Source organism: Mus pahari, chromosome 4, assembly GCF_900095145.1.
Source record: "Mus pahari chromosome 4, PAHARI_EIJ_v1.1, whole genome shotgun sequence".
Classification (NCBI taxonomy): Eukaryota; Metazoa; Chordata; class Mammalia; order Rodentia; family Muridae; genus Mus; species Mus pahari.
This window is the reverse complement of record NC_034593.1, coordinates 59777102-59799281: the sequence shown is the minus strand read 5'-3', so window position 1 is coordinate 59799281 and position 22180 is coordinate 59777102. Positions and strand designations below refer to the sequence as shown.

Sequence of the window (22180 nt, the reverse complement as noted above, 5' to 3'; positions counted from 1 at the left end):
GTTTTGCACCTCCCCATGGAAACTCTCACTTGTGTTTTGTTTAAGCACAATATTAAGAGGCTATAGCTGACAAACTCCAGCACGCCTCCCCTCCCTCCCCTCCCAACCAGCTTGTAGGTAAGTTGAAGCAGTTCTTGATGTCTCCTGAACTCAGCACTCGCGCCAGCACTATAATAGGAAGAACTCTACCCATGAACTGTCTCTAACTTCCACAGAACACACTCCCAAAGCTTGTGTCTTGGGGCTGCTCCTCTGATCAGAAGCCTGGGCCTAACACAGGCATGGTGCTGCACTGGCTCATTCCCCACCCCCACCCCCTACACTGCAGCACCACAAAAACGACTCAAACTACAGATGTGAACGACTCCCTGTCAGGCCACTATAAAGCCCAGAAGGATGCTGCTTAGAATACATATGAATGCCTAATGGTTTCTTAAGGGTAAATATTAAATGTAAGGTTTCTAAGCCAGAAGGCATGCAGTCCACCGAGCCTTTTTGGATCATTTTGTGTTGCCATTTATCCTCCAAATAGGTTATTCCAATTACTTTTTATTTTATACCTTATACAAAAAGGAAAAAGAAATAGTTTTGTACATACATTACGCTAGGCACTGGGATACAGTCACTAACAAACCAGGCAATGTCCCTGCTCTCATGGAGCTGACACTAAGGAGGATCAAATGCACCCCAAACCCACAGTGCCACAAATTCCTGACAAGTCGAAATGAGCTAAAAAGGCACAGGATGAGGCTTTCAAAGTTCATAAGTATCATAAATTGTATACAGCCTGAGTGTCCAAGAGAAGTTTCTATGGCAGGATGATTCTGGGCTGGAAGCTAAGGTCAGATGGAACCAGGCTAGAGTGTGCGCTATAGAATACACGCTAGAGAAGGAAATCGCAACGGAGACCCTGTGAGCTGAGCAGGCACCCAACCCATCCATAAGCATGTCAAGGCTCCCCACACCTCATGTAGACACAGCGGAAAGGACAGAGCCAGTGCAGAGGGGCCACCTCATGTACTTGACATGTGCTATGAGAGTCACATGTCATCAAAGCCTCATAACTCACAAGTGAAGAATGCATAACTATAAACCAAAAGGAAAAGGAATGCATTTTCAAACTGTTTCTGCACTCAAGATTCATTACCGTGTGTGTGCGCGCACGCACATGCATGAGACCAGAGGGTGCTGGATTCCTTGGAGCTAGAGTTAGGTGACTATGAGTGGCCCCATGTGGATCCTGAGAACTGAACTCGGGTCCTCTTGAAGAGCAGTTAATGTTCTTAACCCACGAGTTGTCTCTCCAGCCCTTGGTGCCAAAGCTTGAAGCATGCAAGGCTATGTACCGTACGTACCCTACACCTATAAAACTATGCAATGAGACTGGATCCAGGACATTTTTTTTTTATTGCAGATTTGATTTCTAGAGATTATCTTCCACAAAAAACCTTGAAATCAGTGTTGCAATGTTTTAAAAATATAAGGAAGGCATCAAGTATACCTTTTCCATTGGTTTTATGGACGCATGTACATAGGTGGCCATCATAAACTGAAGGACACTTTTATTGTCTTTAAGAAAAAGGAAAAAAAGCTTCCAAAGGTTTGCTGCTCAGCAGCCATCACTAATGACATTCATACATAATCTCCTAGTGGGAAAAATGGATCAATTACATATTGTTTTCTAGGACACAGTGAGTACAATTAAAATGTCATTCTTTATTGTGTATGTAACAGCCTTCTACCCCAGGCCCTCCTGTTTTGTGGGCTTTTCCCTTTTTCCTGCTAAAATACAAAGGAAAGGCTACATCCGAAGGACGCACTTATTAAAAATCTCCCCAGCAGAAGATGCAGATCCTTTCAGAGGTCCTTGCCTGAATGTTCCAGAGTCCCTAAACTGCTCACTGTTGACCAGAAATCTTTCACAACACATGGTTATGAAAGGCTAAAATAGTCTGCATGAACCACTTTAAGTAGGTATATTTCAAATATAAATATATTTTCCACTCTATTATTTTCCTACATGACGTTTTAAAAGAGAAAATCTTCCTGAGGGTTTCCAGTCAGCGGTGAATGCTATCCCTTCTCATGGCTTTATCTGCAAAACATAACACAGGAAATCACCAGAAGGCAGTGAGAAAGACAGGCAGCTCCGTGCAGTTTTCAGAATGAAAGTGTAACGTTGTAAAATACATGATAGAATTTCTGTTTTCTGTTATTTTGAAACATTTTAGTCATTAAGGTTCTTGTGATTTAAATTTTTATTTGGAAATATACAAATCATTTTTATTGGAGGGCAGTGCGCATGAGTTGCAGGCACCCACGGAAGAGGCCCTGGGTTCCCCGGAGCTGCTCCTCCAGTCATTCCCGAGAGACCCCACACGGGCACTGGGAACTGACCCCTGGTCCTCTGTAAGGGCAGTGACACTTCTAATCACTGAGCCAGCTCTTTAACCTTTCATTTCCAATTTAGTAACATGAAAAAAGAGAGTACCACCCTACTTTAAAAAACACAGGCTGTTATACCAAACTTCATCCTATTCAAGTCTCAAAACTTATTAATCAGATGATAGGTATATTTACAAATAAATCTTTAAATCATAAGAAACTTAATGGCTAACTTTTTTAGAAATAATAGGAAACAGAACATTAACTTAAAACCCATACTATAGTCTTGAGACAAGCAAATAGCACGCACATATCAAGATGTGAACTACACACAGCCTAGAGTCACCAGGGACAGAATACAATATAGATCAGACCGGCCCGTGGGCTTGTCTGCCGGGCACTGTCTTGGCTGTCACCGAGAGGCAGTGTCATCCCTGCCCGGGAGGTCATGGGCTCTACAGACGAGGCAGGAAAGCGTGAGCCAGTGAGAGGCAGTCAGCAAGCAGCACTCCTCCACAGTTCTAGCTTCAAGTTCCTGCCAGCTTCTCTCAATGACAAATAGGACTGTCACCTGGAATAAATGCTTTCCTCCCCAAGGTGCTTTTTGGTCAGAGTGTTTTAACCCAGCCCAGAATGAAAGTAGGCCACCGGGAAAGTTGAAATATTATCTTAACCACCTTTAAAAAGGCCAGCTGACAGAAAAGAAAGGGCACAAGCAGCCAGCACCGCCACAGGGCAGGGCCGGGCTCCACAAACAAGCCCTGGGGCCTGCATTGCCCCGAAGGCAACAAGTCCGATTCCTTTCCTTTCTTTCATTTTATACCCTGATGGTCATCTTAGATTTCCTGAAATAAGAATTTTGTACTGCTTTTTCCGGACCTAATTACTAGCTCTTTAAAAAAAAAAAAAAAAAAAAAAAAAAAATCAAGAGAGCAACTAATATATATAAAGTCCAAACCTAACTTGAAATAAACGCTCCTAGTTAAGCATTTAAAGACCCAATCTCCCCCTTAAGTACTCACTCTGGATGAGAGAGCTTCATCCGTTCCCTTTGTTTTGCAGAATAATTTAGATTCCCTCCTAAAACATAAATGAACATAGTCATTTTCAGTAACATGAATAATTAAAATTCAATCATATACAAATATTTGCATAAGGTGTTGTAAGATAAAAAAAATGTCCTATAATCATGCTCTAATTTTAGCTTTGTATTTTTAAGTGTGAAGTATGTGTTGTTAACAAAAATACTGTGTTAAATGTTAGTAATACTGAAAATTAAGAGAAATTAAAATAAATCTAAATTTATACAGGCAACATTGTGCTATATTCTCTATTATATTCTACCATGCCCTTTAAGGACAGGCAATTAGAAAGATTAATAAAGGCAGCATCAAACTCTTATTATGGAAAAAAAATACTCTAATATACATAAACATGTACTAGTTTTTAAAATCTGTTATTTCTAATTCTAAATCAAACATTTTCAACCTTAAAGTGAAAATTTTTACTTTTTTCTTTTTTAGAAATATTTCTAAAAAAATAAGGCTTGGGGGTTTTGTTAATATACACCTGAGATTTTATATTATAAAACATTGATCTTCCTAGAGATGAATTGCATAACGGCAATTCTAACAGATGTGATGGTCAGAATGTGTGATTATAAACCTAGGTTGCTGCACTAAGACTGGGAAACCACTAACACAAACTGACGAAAACTCAGGCCCTCGAGACGGCACACCCGAGATGAAGAGATCCAGGGAGCTGCTTACCTTGAGCACGGTTCACCAAATACAGACAGACCACAGCCAACAGTGACACTGAAACACAAGGCACACTTGTAAGTGACACTGATGCATCAAACTCAAGCACAGACCAAAAAACCCCTCTTAATCGGAATCTAAAATACACTGTTCATTTTTGCTTCTGGGAGCCCTGAAGTGCCACCGCGTTTTTCCCCCCTAGGGAACCACTGCTTCTTAGCCCAGGAGTGGCAGAGCCAGAAAACAGCTGAGGTCCAACAGGAGCGGGAGCCAAGACACCCCCAACCAGCACCCGCCCTGACCCTCCTTCCTCTCTTCTTGACCCCAGAACTGGCAGTTCCTGGCCAGTTTGTCATTTCAAAGAAGTAGTTCTGCAGGGATTTCTACCTGAGAAAACTGTGTGCCTTTACAAATGAACAAAATCAGAACTTTGCCCTTAGCTTCCTAGAAGCCCAGAGCTACTTCAGCAACCAAGGCAGAGCCTGGCTTCCCACCCTCACTTGCTGAGGCACACTGTCTAGTTTACTTTCAGCAGTATGACAAAGCCCAACTGTAAAAACATCAACACTTGACTCTGCTGTAAGAAACCAAACACTGCCACAGGGCACACTCACAAGAAACACAGGCAATGAAGAACACCTCCAGCAGCAAGTATCCCTGCGAATCCAGTATCATGCCAGCAAGGATGGCGATCACGGCCAGCCCGAGGTTCTGAATAGACTGCATGCTACAATTTCCAGATACAGTAACACATCATTCACTATTAATATTAGCATCTGAAACCACACACTACTGGTGCTTTGAAAGACTTTCAATCAGAGAGCAAACTGATAGATTTTGGTTTGAGACAAGGAGACTACGTGGCCCTGGCTGGCCTGGAGTTCATTTTGCAGACCAAGCTTGCTTCAAACTCACCAAGATCCATCTGACTCTTGACTCTAGAGTGCTGGGATTAAATGGGATTAAAGGTGTGCATCACCACGCCCAGCAGATTTTAGGTTTTATCCTAGACTGTTTCTGCTGCTAGACCATCTGCTCCAAGGCAAGTGAAGTTCAAAATGCCTTCCTGAATGAAGAGAGAGCTGTCTGCACAGCAGCCACAGGAGCAGATGCCCCCTTTGCCTCTGGAGGCCTGGGAAAGGAATCAACCTCCTACTGAGAGGTCCTCAGGGACAGAGGGGTCCTGTCTGTAACCGCATCTCATGGGCTATGGTTTACTCCGCCTGTCTTGCTAGAGGCTTACCCTGCTGATGGCCAACTGTAACTACAGTTGACTGGACTAAGAAGCACCTAACAGAAAGGACTCGTCTAGGCATGACTGTTGGTCATGTCCAAAGAGGAGTAACTTAGGTGGAAAAGACCTGAATATGGACTGCACCATCCCATAGGCTGGAGGCCTGAACAGAAGAAAGGGGCAGCGGGAGGCTGTTCTTGGTCATCATCTGGACTGCATCTGGAAGTAACTAAACCCCACCATGAGGGATATTCACTTAATCTAAAGTGGGAAGATCCACATCTAACCAGGATCTTTTCGATGGGAAGATGCGTCTCTAACCTGAACCACACCTTCTGTGGGAAGCCCATATAAGGACATGAATGAGGAAGTTTTTGCTCTCTGCCTGTCTGCTCTCTCCTCATTGGCAAGTCCATTCCTTCACTGGCATTAGAGCCTACTTCTCTGGCATTCTGGCGCATACTGAAGAGCAGCTGAGACAACCATCCTTGTCGACTGAACAACTACTGCATTCTTGAACCTTCTGCTCGTAGACAGCCTTAGTTGGATGTAGTGGTTTGAAGGAAAATGGCCTCCATAGGCTCACAGAGAGTGGCACTAACAGGAGGGGAGGCCTTGTTGGAGAAAGCATGCTTGTATCTCAGCTCTCTCCCTGCTGTCTAAAGATCAAGATGCAGAACTCTCAGCTCCTTCTCCAGCACCATGTCTGCCTGGATGCTGCCATGTTTCCCTCCATGACAAGAATTATCTAAACCTCTAAAATGTAAGCCAGCTCAAGTTAAATGTTTTCCTTTATAAGAGCTGCCATGGTCATAGTGTCTCTTCACAGCAATGAGAGCATAACTAAGACATTGAATTAGCTGGATCACAGTCTGTAAGTCACTCCAGTAAGTTGGTCGTTTCTGTATATAGAGAGATGCATTCTACAAATTTTGCTGGTTTGGAGAACCCTGACTGATGGATGAGGAAGGAATAAAGGCCTTACTCAGTACAAATGTATGTGTGAGCAAACACATGCCTGCACATCTGTCTGCCCGCTTCCTGGCTGCCATGACGGATCTGCCTCACCACAGGCCCAGAATCAACAGAGCAAATACTGAAATCTCTAAAACCAGGAGCTAAAATGAGCCCTCCTCCATTGGACTGTCTTCCTCTGATCACAATTAGGGAAAGTGATCAGAAACACTGCACCCAACACCTGCTTAAATGGATTAACTGACATTCCTAAATCATGTGCAGGTTCAAAGCTGTCCCAGAACTCCGAGCATAACTACATTAGAACACACAGGATGAGCCGGGAGTGGTGGCGCACGCCTTTAATCCCAGCACTCGAGAGGCAGAGGCAGGCGGATTTCTGAGTTCGAGGCCAGCCTGGTCTACAAAGTGAGTTCCAGGACAGCCAGGCTATACAGAAAAATCAAAAAAAAAAAAAAAAGAACACACAGGATGTTACGATAACTGATAACAGCAGAAGGCGTATGGACAATCTGTGGTAGAAATGCAGTACTCACAATCCATATGCAGTCCCCAGCTGGTGTTCAGGAACTATGAATGCCACCATGGGCCACAATGCACAGGCCAGCAATGAGTAGGAGAACCCCAGGAGACACTAGATGAGAAGATGGAACAGCACAGTATGTATCAGGTGACAAGTGGCATACTAGCTAAAACAGAGTACTCACCTAGTTGCTATAATCATATTAACACTTTGAATACAAAGTCGTGAGCCTCTCCCAGTACCCTCCACTGTTCTAACCATTTTACCTTGTGATGTAAACTTTTTGAGCCCACTGTCCAGTCAAGGGCACAGTTACCTGGCAAGAAGTTCTTACCCAAGTTTTCAGGCAACCTGATTTTCCTCAATTACAAAGGGAGTCATCAAGGCAGCAGAGTAACCGGACTCTACTGCTGCCTCTGGATGATCAGCTCTGAACTGAGAGGCAGCGGGGACAGAACCGCCATCACCAACACCTGTCAGACTCTGTAAGAATGCCTTTTCCTCAATACCAAAGGCACTAGCCAAGCGCGGCGGTGGCAGGCCTGAGGGTGGGGGACAGCGGTGAGCAGAGGCCAGCTGAGGCTGCGCAGAGAACCTGGAGGTCACTTTAGCTATGTATAAGAATAGGTCTCAGATTTTTAATATAAAGTATGATTTGAATTTAAATTAAGTATTGCATGTACCCATCAGACTGGTAAATAAGAAATAATGCTGACATGGATACAAGGAAAATGGGCAGATCTGTGCGTTGCTGGCAAAGTTACAGGAGAGTAGTACGCTGTCACATCTGTCAAGATAACCACTGTACAGAGCCTCTGCTGCAGCACTGCTACTTCTAGAACCTGCATGTCCCTAGAGGAGGCTTCCGCAGAACTACCCGCCAGGTCCCTAGAGGAGGCTTCCGCAGAACTGCCCACCAGGTCCATAACTGCTTATGCTCAAGCAAGGTGTAGCTTTAAGAACAAGTAAGAGGCACAGAACGCAGCCCGCCCTCCCTGGATTTATCGCCACCTTTTAAACCTACTAAGAGTCAAAGTCAAACAAACAGATACTGGGCTGGAAGACTGGCCGCTTTTAAGAAAATGACTTATTTTAGTAAAGATCAGAAAAATAACTGGAAGTGATTAGCTTTCTAATCATGAGGCTATTTTACTTCAAATTCTACTTCAGCACTGAAGGTTCCCTACTAAATAAGCCAACTGAAAAGCAAACTTTATAAATTAGTAACTGACCATTCCTTTTTAAATAAAAATTTACTTCGTAAAAATTAAAGTTAAGTCACGCCCCCCCCCTTCAGCGGCCAGCTGGGTTTGCTGGGTGCAGCAAACATGGACTTGGGGTTCTCTCGACATTACCATAGCAATCCATGGGTTCCAAAAGGTGAAGGCCAGCATCATGTGGGACACGAGGGTGGCGGCCACCGCAAACAGGACCCAGATGATGTTCTTGCCTGTTTTATCCACCAAGAGTCCAAATACTGGGGACATGGGAGCTGATATGATATACACGATACTGCACAGAGAGAGCATAAGAAGTTAGCAGAACAGCGACACTATCAAAGTACTCCCTAAAACTACCCAAAGCAAAGCCTCACTCCTCCAACTCAGCACCCTTCCAAAATAAGCTCCAGAGAACAAGAATCTAAAAATCAATCCAAGAATTCTTTGGTTTTCTCTTTACCCAAAGCCAGGCTCCTGGGATTTGGGCCTGCGGTGCTGGGGACGGGGGCAGGGAGCACTGCAGTGTCAGGGATGTGGCAGGAGAGGGGCTGGCAATAGTCACACAATCTTTGTGGTCTCTCACACGTGACCTCTGCTTATGTGAGGTCACGCACCGCAACAAGTACCTACAGATTATACCAAATACCTGTTAATTGCACTTGCTGACTGGGAAGAGAATTTGAATTTCTCCATGAAGAAAACTCTAAAATTAAAAAGAAAAGTGTGCACGTTAGAAAGAGCTACTTTGTTTTCAAGAAATAAAGAAAAGGTTAAAAATAACTCTTAATATTGAATAAGCTTTCCTTCCACTGTTATCTCCATCCTAAAGGCATCTGCTATGGCTTAAGTACTCATGGAGCTACTTCGCTGAACGGAGCTTGGCCGACACGTTTTCAGAACAGCAAATCTAAAATCAGGACTGCAGAGGTCCTTTCCCATGGAACAGGGTTCTTGCCGTCACTCGACTGTGTAGTCTTGAAGGTTACAAAGACACAGAAACACATTTCTCCATATGCACTCTCACACTGCAGCAGCCAATGACTGCAGAGAGAAGCAGGCACGGCGAGCAAGGACCTGCCTTGAACCCTGACTCTAAGTCTGACAGAATCTGCCTGAGGTAGACAGTGTGCAGCCTCCACTACAGCAGGCAGCCTCCTAACTCACGAACGGAAAGACAAGTTTAAAAGTCTTTCTTCAAGAGGATAAAGAAGGCCGGGCAGTGGTGGCTCCCCCTCTAATCCCAGCACTTGGGAGGCAGAGGCAGGTGGATTTCTGAGTTCAAGGCCAGCCTGGTCTACAGAGTGAGTTCCAGGACAGCCAAACAAAACAAAAACAAAAACAAAACAAAACAAACAAAAAAAAAGAAAGTAGTAAAACGATGTTGAACCTGGAGCTAAAACTGCCCACTATATCCCAGAATGCAAGGTAATCGGTGTAAGCAAACATTGTCACAGTGGGAAAATTAACTACAAAAACCCTCACTCGCTGACGTGCCTCAGCTCTCGGTACAACTCTAACTGGAATGCCAGGGAACACTCACTTGCCCAGCCCAATGAACGGAAACACCACCACGTAGTAGCAGACACAGATGATGAAGACCAGGATCAGGGATAATGAGAAGTCCTTTATATCCCTCAGCTTAATGACTTCACCTTCAGAAAAGGAAGACACAGCGTTTCATATACCTAAGCACTTGCAGTCATCATCAGTCATCATTTTTATTCACATAATAATAACATTTTACTAGAAGAATCCACAGACATCGTCCGTGAGGTGCGTTAGCAAGTAACGCGGAGGATAAAAGCAGAAGCTGCTTCTATAGAACTAGAATCATTTTACTAATATGCAGAACTAAATCAAGAATGTAGATTCTGGGGTTGGGGATTTAGCTCAGTGGTAGAGCACGTGCCTAGCAAGCCAAGGCCCTGGGTTCAGTCCTCAGCTCTGGGAGAAAAAAAAAAAAAAAGAATGTAGATTCTGCTGAAACATTAAAAGGGGGAATACAAACAAAAGTGGAGATAAGCAGAAATGGATCTGGAAACATCATCACACACACTGCGCAGGGCCTTCATGTTCCCGCCGACTACCTTTAAAGGTGCCCTCAGTCCCACTCTACCTTCACAATCATGTACCTGTTTTTCCTTGTTCTTTGTGAAGTATTTTCTCTGCTCTCCGATCCAAATAAGCAAGGGCCAAAGCACAGATTAGTGAAAAAATGCACGTTATACACCCTAAAAAAAAAAAAAGAAAAAGAAAAAAAAAAGGAGAGGAATGTTAGAAAGAAAGGTCCAGGGGCTTGGGGAAAGCGGGCACTGCATGAAGAGCAGCCATGTGCCCACTGAGAAGGCTGAAGACGGGTAAGAAAAGCCTGCTGACACCAAAAGCAGACGATGCCCAGCAGGTGAGCTTCATCACAGCTGTTTCTCAATAGAAGGTTGGCAGCTAGAAAAACAAAAAACAAAAAAACACCGGAATGAAACACTCCAGTCTTGTAGACTGGGGAGCACATGACCGGCCATGGGAAGGTGAAGACGGACAGACAGACCCTTGGGCTCGCTGCCTGAATCTTTGGATCTTACCTGAATCAGTCAGTTTCAGTGCAAGACCTTGTCTCCAAAATTAAGGTGGAGAATGATCGTGAAAGACACCTTAACACTGAGCCTTTACATGCATGTAACATGTCCACCTGCACATACATGTGCACAGAACAATGTGGGCACACACATACATCACAGAAAGAAAGAAGAGGAGAGGACCGTTCCCTGACCTGTACACTATAGAAGCTGCTTATAAGGAGAGCCGGCAGCCGTGAGGCTCAGCAGGCTCCTCATGTGTAACATGAAAAGTGCTCACTCAATGAAGTGTCTTTTCTACCTCCAGGATGCTACATAATTCAGCATGTGGAGAAAACTAAATGCAAGTACGAAAGCTCACCTGAGTCTAACATCTGCAAAGGAGGGTCTGGGTGGACAGCTGTGAGGTGGGATTCCTGTCAGCACTGCCCCTGCACCGCCCTCTTGTAACAGGCTGTGTGCACCAAGCAATACAAAGGATAAAAGATAAGCAAATCAAGCCTTCACCTCACTCTGCCACAGGCCACTGTGAGAAGCCACAGACACAAGGGACAGATGCCGCCACAGAGTCTGAGAATCTGTGCTGCGAGCAGCCTGAAAGGGACAGGAGGAGCTTCACCTTCTCCTGGGTGACTCGCCACTCAGCAACCGGCACCATGGAACTTGGGCTCAGAGAACTTAGGGACAACAGGGACATACATAGTACACAAAGACCCAAAACTTTTCAGAAAATAGAGATAAACTGTCTTGTCCTAGATAAAGGGACCAGTTATGAGCATCAGTGAATGAACCCAGGTTGCTGGCTCTCAGCTCCTTGGAAAAAGAATGAACCCAGGTTGCTGGCTCTCAGCTCCTTGGAAAATCCACTCCTCGAAAAATGCAGACCTACACCACGTCTCTCCAGAGTCCTGGCTGAGGCTGAGCGAAAGGGCCCCAGTCCTCCCCTGCTGCCTGTTAATGTGAGTCACCTGGGTACATTCCCGGCTGACCTGCCTTCACACACGCCATCTCTTTGAACATGCAATATGGAAGTGACCACACTGAGGAACACGGGGGAGGAATCAGATCCTCCTTCAGAAATGGCAACAAAGTGCAAACAAGGGATATGACTGTCTTTTCCTAAACAGTCAAAATAACTAATGAGCCTCGGAGGGAAACCAGACCCTCTAAGGACGGGAATCTGGCACTGAATCCAGAGCTCTTGCCAGTTTGGCACATCTCCTACCACAGAACCTCAGAAAGGACAAGATGTGAGACACAAGGAGTCACTCACCAATCATAAGTGTCACGCCCAGGGTCATGTGGCCAGCTGAGCCCAGTGATGCTTCAATCTTCCCATACAGCCATCCCATGAGGTTCATGTTCACTGTGCTTCCCTGAGGAAGGAAAAGCAACAGGTGTCTCAATCACTGCACTGGGGGAGTTTACGCACAGTGCCTTAGTGTAAGCAGAATCCAGATCACACAGAAGATATTCCGGTTACACTGAGGGGGAGAAGACAGGCCTCTAATCTGGACACTTCTTTGATAAGTTGCCTTGGTCGTGGTCATGATCAGGTCATGGGAATGTTACAGCAATAGAAAAGAAATTAAGACAGTGGGCTACAGATGAGAGAACTGGGTAAGCCTCCCTCTGCAGTCCTGAAAAGCAGCTCTGGCTGGAGTCAGACACAAGGCAGCAGTCAGGCTCCAGCAATAGGGCCACAACAGGATAAGATGGCTCTGAGACCGGGCTACTGGCAGTACGGTAAGACGTGCTCAGAACATGGATGTGGTTTTCTCATACAGCCATGTACTGTACAGCATGTGCTGATGAGTAGGTCGGAGGATGGAAGGAGGTGGAGCACAGGGTGACACCAACGTTCTGTACAAGAGACCACATGAAGAGAGCAGCCCTTGCTGAGGAGGGACTCCACAAGAGCTGGCCTGAGAACTGGTGGGGAGAACACTTAAGCAGCGTACGTTCAGTTCAGGGAAACTGGAAAGCATGAGTCAGGGATTGGGGAGAAAGGAATGGACAGAGACAGCCAAGGGAAACACTGAATGCACGTGAGGAACTCAAGGGAAAGCCCAGACAAGGGTCATGAACCCGGAAGCAAGGCAATGCTACTCAATCCTGCAAAACTAGGTAAGAACTCCGAGGAGCTGAGTGCTGAAAGAGAAGAGATATCAAAGTCACGGCTAGAGCACTCTCACGATTACAGCCATGAGGGGAGAGGGAGGAGGATCTGACAGAGAGGCGGGAAGAGACGTGAGATGGGGCCTGGGTCTCAGGAACTAATGGGAGGAGGGCAGAAGGAGGCGCCGCTCTGCAGGGGAACAAAGCGAACTCCCCAGCAGTCAGCAGTTATAACTCCTCAGGAGAGCTGATGCTGTACTGTCACCTGGCTTAGTGCTTGCTGAAAACATGAGCTTAAAAGGAGCAAATTACAAAGGAAAATCAAAACAATACTGGGCCCCCACCCCCAGCCATAGCCATAGCCGGCGTGGGGAAACTTAAGATGTCCTATCTCGAAGGATGCATTAATCAGATCATTAGATTTCCTGGGTATCCTCCTGGGTATCCTCCCTAAGACAGGCGGACAGAGGTAAGTCCAACGAGATGTGAGCATCACGGCGAGGAAGCCGGACTTCCCGTCAGGTGGCTGAGATCTGGAAATAAACAGGCCTGATCAGGAACTGAAGAGCCATCGCATGTCAACTGCAAACAACTAATGCTGAAGGCAGAACAGCGAGGGCAGAACAAGCAGGAAAGGCCCTTTGTGGGAAAGGCTTCATCTGTGTGAGGCGGGGCGTCAGAAGTCTGTGGTGTCTCACGCCTTTAACCCCATCACTCTAAAGGCAGAGGCAAGTAGACCGCTGTGAGTTCAAGGCCAGCTTGATCTACACAGCAAGCAAGATCCAGGCCAGCCAGGACTCCACAGTAAGAATGTCTAAAAAAAAGAAAAAAGTTAACTGAGAGAGAATGGGTGGCCCCACGGCAGAGTGAGCTTCCTACCAACGGAAACGTGCAAGCAGAACATGGATGGATAGACGGATGGACGTGGATAGATGGATGGACAGATGGATAGACAGACGGGTGGGTGGATGGATGAATGGATAGATGGATGGAGAGATTTTTGAGGCAAGGTACCCAAATGGGTGAGAAATTAGGCAAGCTTCATTCAGATGCTTTGAACTAATGAATGTTTATGAGTGCTTAACTGAAGACAAAATGAATGCCAGTCTAAGTCCTAGAGAAATACATAGAAACAGGGACTGGGAGTGGCTCCATGGTCAGAGTGCTTTGTGAAATCTGGAAGACAAGAATTCAGATCACAGCTCCCATGTAACAAGCCAACTGTCCCCTGAATGCCTAATAACACACATCTGCGGAGACAGGAGACTGCTGCCTTCACATGAACGAGTGGAGCGTGACCTCTGCATGCAGAGGCACCAACACAGATACACATAAGAGAGATCCATAGAAATCACTGCCTACTTCTTCACATCCAAGTGTGCCCTAGCACACCTCTTTCTATGACAGAAGAGATCGCGCTTCCTCCTGGGCCCCACCACGTCCGTCACCACGTCCGTCCCCACACTTACAATTCTGGCCATGCTGAGTTGAAGTCCAAACACCAGGTTTAATTCTTTGCCTTTAAACCAACTCACAGCGTATGTATTCTGGGCAACTGCTAAGGACTCTCCACCAATCCTAAATGTAGAAGAAGAAAAGTCAGAGCTCTGAAAGAAACCCCAGTTAGCCATTTTCTCCCTCCCAGAGAGAAGTGGGACTTCTGTCTCCTCTTGAATGGAAGAGGGCTTACGTGCTTCAACCAGTAAGACACAGGGAAGCAAGACTGTATGACCCCACGAGCATCCCAAAGATGGCAACTGACATTTCAGTCCAACACTCACAGCTGGAGTCCTAAGCTACTTGGTAGGAAGTGTAACTACCCCCTCCCCCGCCATGGCACCACAAAACAAGCCACACAAGAGGTACCGCTTGAAAATGAGCATGCTCTTCAGGGAACCCAACCCTAGCATCCAACATGTCGGACAACAAGCTTCCAGCTTTATATGACTCTCGGCAGCAAAGACCCCACACATCAGGACACAGACAACCCGCCCCCACACTCCATAATGCAATTACTATTTTCTACTGTGATGTGTTGGGATGATTTGGCGTGCTGAGTTAGTAATGCCAGGCTATTCGAGGAGCTACCACCATGCGTCCTAGGCAAAGCACCAATATGGAGGAGAGTCCTTCAGTCACATTTTGTACAGGTGGAAACTCATTTTCAGGCCAATGCGTGAGGCTCCTGCATAGTCAACCTTCTTCTACCACTTGGGTTTTAATTTTCCATCACTTAGATCCACATGCTCACCACTACCCCTTGAGATCCATTTCAACCCTTAGTCCTGCCATGGTTCAGTCCTAGCAAAGGCATCTTCCTTCTCATCAGTCCCCACCCTTCCTTGTACACTGCCCCACTTCATCCATGAGGCCATTTAACCTTTCATGCTCTTATATACACTCTGTCTCCTTTGGGGATGACTGACATCTATCTGCATAGCCTGGGGCCGCAGGGAAAAGGCTTCTTTCAGTCTACTGTGTCCCTCAGGACAGGATGCCCAAGGCTGGACTCAGAACAGGTGTGTGAACAGACACTGAAATGTACACGGGGATGCCAGCCCAGAGATTCTACGCTAATTCAAGCCACCTCAACAGGGAACAGAAAGGCATATGTGCCACTTGCTAAGGAAGCGGAAGATGTCCAGGGCAACCAACCTAGAAACTGATGGTCCATACTTTTGTGAATGAGATTTAAGTAAGTTTTCAATAGAATCAAGTTTTAAAAGCTCAGGGAAAGCATTACTGAAAAACCTTAAAAATATTCAAACTCTACAAGCTAACCACGATCACTCAAAAACACTAAGTCTTAATTAAATTAAACCAACTCAGAAGCACACTAGGCTGCATTTCAAAGATCTGAAATAATTCCTCACTGCTGGTCCAAGATCGGAGTCCTGTGAGGAGAACTCTGAGAGCTTGGGAGAAAACAAGACGGAGTCTTGTGACCTCCATTTCTTCAAAAGCACAAACATGTTCTTGGGGCGTGTGTCTGTGTCCCTCCTAGGTGTGGTGGATAGGAGTGAGTTTGCTTTATTACAACCAGCTGTTGCTGTTTATATGCCTCTGTGGAAAAACATGTTTTGGCCACATGTGGCTTATCCTTTCCATTGTACACTTTACTCACGTGACTCCCCTTAAGACTCAGAGTGAGTACAGACTGTCTGATGCTCTGATAAAGGTGGCTATTCCACGAGGCTTTAGCTTGCCTCGCTTATGGGCTCCACTCTCCCAAGTCCCTTCTCATCTAGAACAGTAAACACCTCACAAGAGACAATGAAGTATTTCTTTTAAATCCTTACTAAAGCACTAGAAGGGCGGGTCAGAGGACTGGTTGGAATACAGAAGGCCCTAGCTTTAGCCCTCAGCATCAAAGATCCTTAATAAACATGCTAAGATAACACGAAATTAAGGGATAACTTACCCAAACACAAACCTCCCAAGCTCCATTAGCCAAAAGGCATTAAATATACCACCCAGAGCAAAAATAACCTGTAATAGGAAGAGCAATAAAAAGATAAATTCAGGATATTTAAAAGGAGTAACCAACACAACAAATCCTCCTTTGCATGACAATTTCACTAGCCTGCACTAATAAATCAGAAACATTAAAATATTAATGTTCCTGCATTTAGCAGGACATCTAGAGTATCTTCTGGGTGTAAGTGACACCATTCTGTGGGCTGAGCAGCAAGCTGAGTGTGCCCGTGCCACTTCCTGTTTTCCTGACTGCAGGCATCATGTGACCAGCTGCCTCCTGTTCCTGCCATCATGCCTCCCCCACAAGCAGAGGGCTGAACAAGCCCTTCTCCCTCCTAAGTGGCTTCTGCCAGTCACAACAATGAGAAGGAGACCAAGACAATGTAATTTAAGGCTTAAAATGAATGACACCACGTGGCTGTTCATGGGCCTGATTAATTAACAAATCAATCAATCCATTCATTCATTCAGCATATTTTTGCTATGGGGATTAATTAAATAAGACTACAAAGTCATTATCCAATAATGAATAAATATTTTGGCTTTTCTTACCTGTCCGATGCAAACAAAGCAGCTAAAAATGACTGTGCCCCATCTGTGTGGGAGAGACAATGTCATTTCTTCACATCACTGCTGGTAATCTCAGAGTCCTATACTAATAACCAGTTTGGGTTTTCTTTGCCATTCTGCATCCAAGAAAGGGGAACGCTCATCTGCAACCTTCCAGGGCCGAATGCTACCATACAGAAGGCCAGAGTTCTGGCAGGGTTCCAGAGGTTCAGCAACGGCACAGGATCATTTACACGATTATCACCTCTTAAAACTTAAATCATCTTCACCAAGTTCTCATTTAGAAATGGAAATTCTTCATTAAATTTCTATTAAATTTCGAGCCGGAGGCTAGTAAGAAGGCTCAGTAGCGCAGACCTCTCACTATTCTTGAAGAGGACCCAGGTTCAGGCAGCTCACAACTGCCTGTAAACTCCAGCTCCTGGGGGCCAGGCTCCTGTACTGGCCTCCACATGTGGCATGTGTGCATGTACACAAAACTAAATCTTTATTTTACTAATTTAGAACTGATTCCAGGAAATTCTACAGTAGATAATTCTAAGTTTATAATTCTTGGTAACTAAAAACTACTTTTAGAAGACATGGCTATGCCAAGTTAATGGAGTTACAGGTCCAACTACAGTCTATTAATATTTCACTGGAGTCACATAATAGCAGCTTTAGCAGACTCCTCGAAAGTCGTCAGAGCCAACTGCATTTCTGAAACTAAAATTCACTCAAAACCCTTAAAATCATGGCCTGGATGCTTTCTAAAACTGGAAAACTCAACGTCCCAAAAAGATTTATATCACCCTATTAAAAGGAGTTCCTCCTCCATGTAAGTGGAAATAGCTTCTCTAAAAATTCAGCTAATCCTATCCCTTGAGACCAGGTAAAACACTCAACTGTTTAAGATTCTTAAAAGCGGGGCTGGTGAGATAGCTCAGCAGGTAAGATCACCCGACTGCTCTTCTGAAGGTCCGGAGTTCAAATCCCAGCAACCATCCGTAACAAGATCTGATGCCCTCTTCTAGAGTGTCTGAAGACAGCTACAGTGTACTTACACATAATAAATAAATAAATCTTTAAAAAATAAAATAAAATAAAAGATTCTTAAAAGCAATCCCCGCAAACCTAAGCACACAAGGGTGTCCCAACCCTTATCCATCAGAAAGGGTTAAAACTGCTCAGCAGCTCCACTTCTGCCTTCTGAAGAGAGCCCCAGCCGAAGCTCCCTAAGTCTCCACTTGAAACACAGCCAAAGAGAAAGACAAAAAGTGACAAAGCTCACGGGACTATTCCTCTTTGGCATCAAATGGCCACAAAAAGTTCAATGGCCAAAATCAGGCAGAAATGGGGGGTGGGGTGGGGGTCTTAAATCTCTTACCAGAGTTGAGGGATGTATCTCCACCTATGTGCAAAGACTTTACCCATATCTCACTTAATTCCTGTAGAAGTTTATAAGGTAGGAATGACTGCCCCTACTGAGCAGGGGAGAAGTGGAAGCTTAGGAAGTTTAACCCTATTTAAGAGCATAATTTATGACCTGATCAGCAGCATCTACTAGGCCTGACCCTAATTAATAAGCCAACCAGGCTTCAAGGATCAAGTTTAGAGCCAAAAATCAATCTTTAAAAACAAAAACCAAATCTTCATGTCCACCATACGTCAACTCGCAAGTCTACTCAGTTCTTTGAAGAAAACCTTCGGCCCATTCCTACATTCTAATAACCAGGTTAAATTTACCCACAATTTGACATTTTTTGCAAGCTTACCGTATTCCAAATATGCGGTCTATCAAAAAGCCACCCAAGAAACACAAAACTACATTGGGCCAAGAATACCAGGCATACAGCAGCATGAATTTCGTGGTATTCACTTGCATGTCCTGGATGGAGAGAAAAGAAAACTTTTTTCTACACAGATTCTGCAATTAACGAATCAAAACAAAACGTAGTGACAGCTGTGTGTCTGTACAGGGCATGTTTCTTAACCATGTGTGAACTGTTACTTCCTTGAGAGTCTGGAAGCTACAACCTTAGAATAACGGCCACACCTAGGAACATCTTAAGTCCACATACTATGTCTTGGGCCTCATGGATTCTAGGACCTGTCACTGGCATGGGGGCCAACTCAGTCCTTTTCTGTCTCCTATGTTCCTCCTTCTTCATTTCTGCCTGCATTATGGACTCCTCCCAAACAGAAAAGAATCGTCACTGCCTAGTCTTATAGACGCTATCCTCTTTAACCCCTTCTAGAATGCAAAGGACAGCCGGTGCATTTTTTCCTCTGCCTAATGGCTTTTTAAAAATGCACACAATGATGGTCTAAATGCCCAAGAAACAACAAATATCAAATATAATTTTACACCTCAAAACTAGGCTAAGAATGCAGAGAGGGCCAATACTCAGCAACCCGTATCCACATTTATAAAAGTAAATAACAGCAAAATGTATCTAAAAAGGCCAAAGCTGCCCCACCACTCACTCAATGGCTCAGAGGAGGGCAAAGTTCCAACCAACACTAGCATTTCTGGGAACACTGCGGGCAGGGTCCATAATTATCTACCTAAAGAGGAAAACCATCTCAAGTCATGTATTCGTGAGTTATTCGTGAGTTCTTTAGGGAAACAAATTTGATCTCTGCAGCCTGTGGGTCTGGTGATCACAGACACTAGAAGAGAGAGCGGACATCTCAGATGGGGCAACCTGAGAGCTCATTCTATCTCAGCATCTGTAAGTCAGTGATCCAAAGTACAAGAACGGAGAAAATCAACTCACCCGTTTAACTTGAGTCTGAAGGGCAGCGGGGTTGTCATAGCAGAAATAGCTGCCTAGAAAAGGAAGAACACATATTTCACTCGGAATGACAGTATCTATACAAGAGTTTCAAGTCACAACTCCTATGTAGTAACTCCCCCAAGGTGTTTAAGGTTTACTATGGCTGACGCTATGAAAACAGATTTTTTTTTTTTGCTTGTTTGTTTTACACCACTTCCTGACCTACCATCCCAAAGAACTTCCACAATTTAATGGTATGCATACACAGCAAATACCAGAAACCTGATTAAGAGGTCAACATCAACTGGTTTTAATCATTTTGTTTCCGTCATTCTTCCCATGCTTATCACTGTATTAACATCTTCATGAAATCGCTGCATTTCCCTTACTTTAAAAAAGTCTACAAGCATCCTCTATAGGCGCATGTTAGCTGGGTCCTCACTTTTCTCGAAAGCTGAGGAAACTTCAGCGATTCAAACCAAACCGGTATTTGGAATAAATTCTAATTCTGCAAACAAACAAACAAACAAAAACAAACAAAAATGCCCAGGAGCAAATAACTGAGTGAGAACAGGGGTAGAAACAAGAACAACACAAGCTCCAGTCTAAGGGATCAAATGAAAAATAGCAATGTCTCCTGGGAGCAGGAAAAGCTGACAGGCTTGAGGAGGTCCCAAGGTAACACTGCCGTTTCCCCGCTGACTCTGTAAATACACAAAGCCACCAGTCCAAAGGTGGAGAAGGCAGCTAGAGTCGGGGCTCTGGTTTCTCAACCCCAAACTTTCAGCCCAATCTACCTACCAAAAATAATCTGTCAGCTTGAGTAGGGACAATTTCTTCAAGTGTTTTTTGTCTATGCTTACTGGTTATTGATTCTAAACCTAGAAACTTCTGCCTCAGGATTTAACTGCTTATAAGAAATTCAATACCATGGTTGGTTGGTTGGTTGGTTGAGACAAGATCTCACTTTGTAGCCCTGGCTGGCCTCTCTAGCTTACAGGGATTCACGTGTCTCTGTCTTCCAGTACTGAGACTAAAGAAGGGCGCCACCACTATCCGCTCAACACGTTTTAAAGCAAATGAGTACCATCTTCCCAAAAATAAAGAAACCGAAGCCCAAAGTATCTTTTATACGCCAGGAGCATGTGTTTCTGAATCTGATCCCCCTGAAAACACTCTTTCAAGCCAAGCCAGTTGTTACAAATCCGAACAGTTTCAATGTAAACTAAAAACTGTAACACAGGAGGGAAGGGTGTCTTTAAAAGTAGCTAATGAAAGTGTTTTGCGCCGGATCAGATTTCATAAGTGAAATCAACTTAACAAGTGCGCTCCTGCAGAACTGTCTCACAGAGGAAAGGAAAGAAAAGAATCCTTCTAAGGTGTACTTAACAGTGGATCCGAGCTCTGAAAGAATACAAAGGAAAGCACTGGGGGGATGGGAGGGGTCGCCTGGGGAGGGAGGAAGAGGGACTTAGTCAGGCTCTGAAATTCCCCCAGCAAAGTTCTGAAACTCTCCGGAGCACAGCGCTCCGGGAGAAAGATCAGAGTTTCCTTCTCATCTGCGTCCCCAGGGAGGAGCTGCTGCACTCTGGGGCTTGGAAAGAACAAACGTCACCTCCCTCCGGGCTCTTGGGGGAAAAGCGGGCTCCCGAGCCCCGGCAGCAGCGCGAATCCGGAGACGCGAACCCTGGAATCCCTCTGCCCCAGCCCAGCCCCGCTCACCGAAGCCAAGGAAGCACATGAGCGACAGCACCACAAGCCGGTGCGCCAGGCGGCTGGGGTCGCAGAGCGCGGGCAGAGCGCGAGGGGCGCCCTGGACTGCGCTGTCCGCCTCGCGGCGGCCCCCAAGCAGCGCCCGATCTTCCCCATCCTCGTCCTCCATCAGCTTGCAGCCGGGAACGGAGCAGGAAGCAAAGGCAGGGCGGCAGCGGCGGCGGCGCTCACGTGACCGAGTGCGCTCACGTGACTCTGTCGGGCCACGCCTCGCCGTGCTCACGTGAACGGCTGCTCACGTGGTGGCGGGGCGCCTGTGCTGCCTTTCTGTTCTGCTGATGGGATGAAGATGGGGCGGGAGTGGAAATGGACGACCCGGTTTTCATTAGCATCTGATTTAAAACCAGTAGGAAGTGCTGGTGCAGAAGTCTTGGTGTAAGGCTTGACCTGAGCAGCTAGGGTCGGTCTCACAGCTCAGTCCTCCCCTCCCTCACTTCGCCAGCTCTTCATACTCCCAGACCTGACGGAACAGCATCTGATGTACCTGACACTTATGTACTAGAAACGAGGACAAATTCTCTCACCTCTGAATATGGGTGAGAGAATTTCCTTAGGTGGACAGAAATTAATCATGTGGGTGGATGGATGGATGACTGCAGCTGAAAGAGGTATTGAATTCCTCTGGGATTTATACGTTTATAATTCCACGTTTATATTGATCTTGGAGTAAGAAGGAAGTCGAGTCAAGTAGAAACATGAAGTGCCCTAAATGAGGAGCCATTCTGAGATGTCCAGCAGAATAGCGAGACCACTAGGTTTGTTTTGAGAAGCTTGGTTTGGCAGCGCAGCCTTCTACCCCACTTTTCTAGGTGT

At 45.4% G+C, this 22180-nt stretch overlaps 1 protein-coding gene across 2 annotated transcripts; it reads right to left on the bottom strand.

The window, feature by feature from the left end:
- Positions 1–1546: 1546 nt before the first annotated feature.
- Positions 1547–21536, bottom strand: Mfsd1 (major facilitator superfamily domain containing 1). Of its 2 annotated transcripts, XM_021196257.2 has the most exons (16): positions 21317–21536; positions 19595–19647; positions 18590–18702; positions 16818–16860; positions 16210–16277; positions 14258–14366; positions 11944–12046; positions 10230–10328; positions 9638–9749; positions 8744–8800; positions 8233–8389; positions 6891–6988; positions 4760–4872; positions 4155–4202; positions 3408–3465; positions 1547–2095 (listed from the first exon to the last, which is right to left on the bottom strand). In XM_021196257.2, the coding sequence occupies exons 1-16, from the start codon at positions 21474–21476 to the stop codon at positions 2092–2094; spliced, it is 1395 nt and encodes a 464-aa protein (XP_021051916.1). In that variant the 5' UTR covers positions 21477–21536; the 3' UTR covers positions 1547–2091. The 2 variants fall into 2 exon arrangements, with proteins under 2 accessions (XP_021051916.1, XP_021051915.1); XM_021196256.2 differs by lacking the exon at positions 1547–2095 and having other exon boundaries at positions 3404–3465; positions 21317–21532.
- Between the last annotated feature and the right edge of the window lie 644 nt (positions 21537–22180).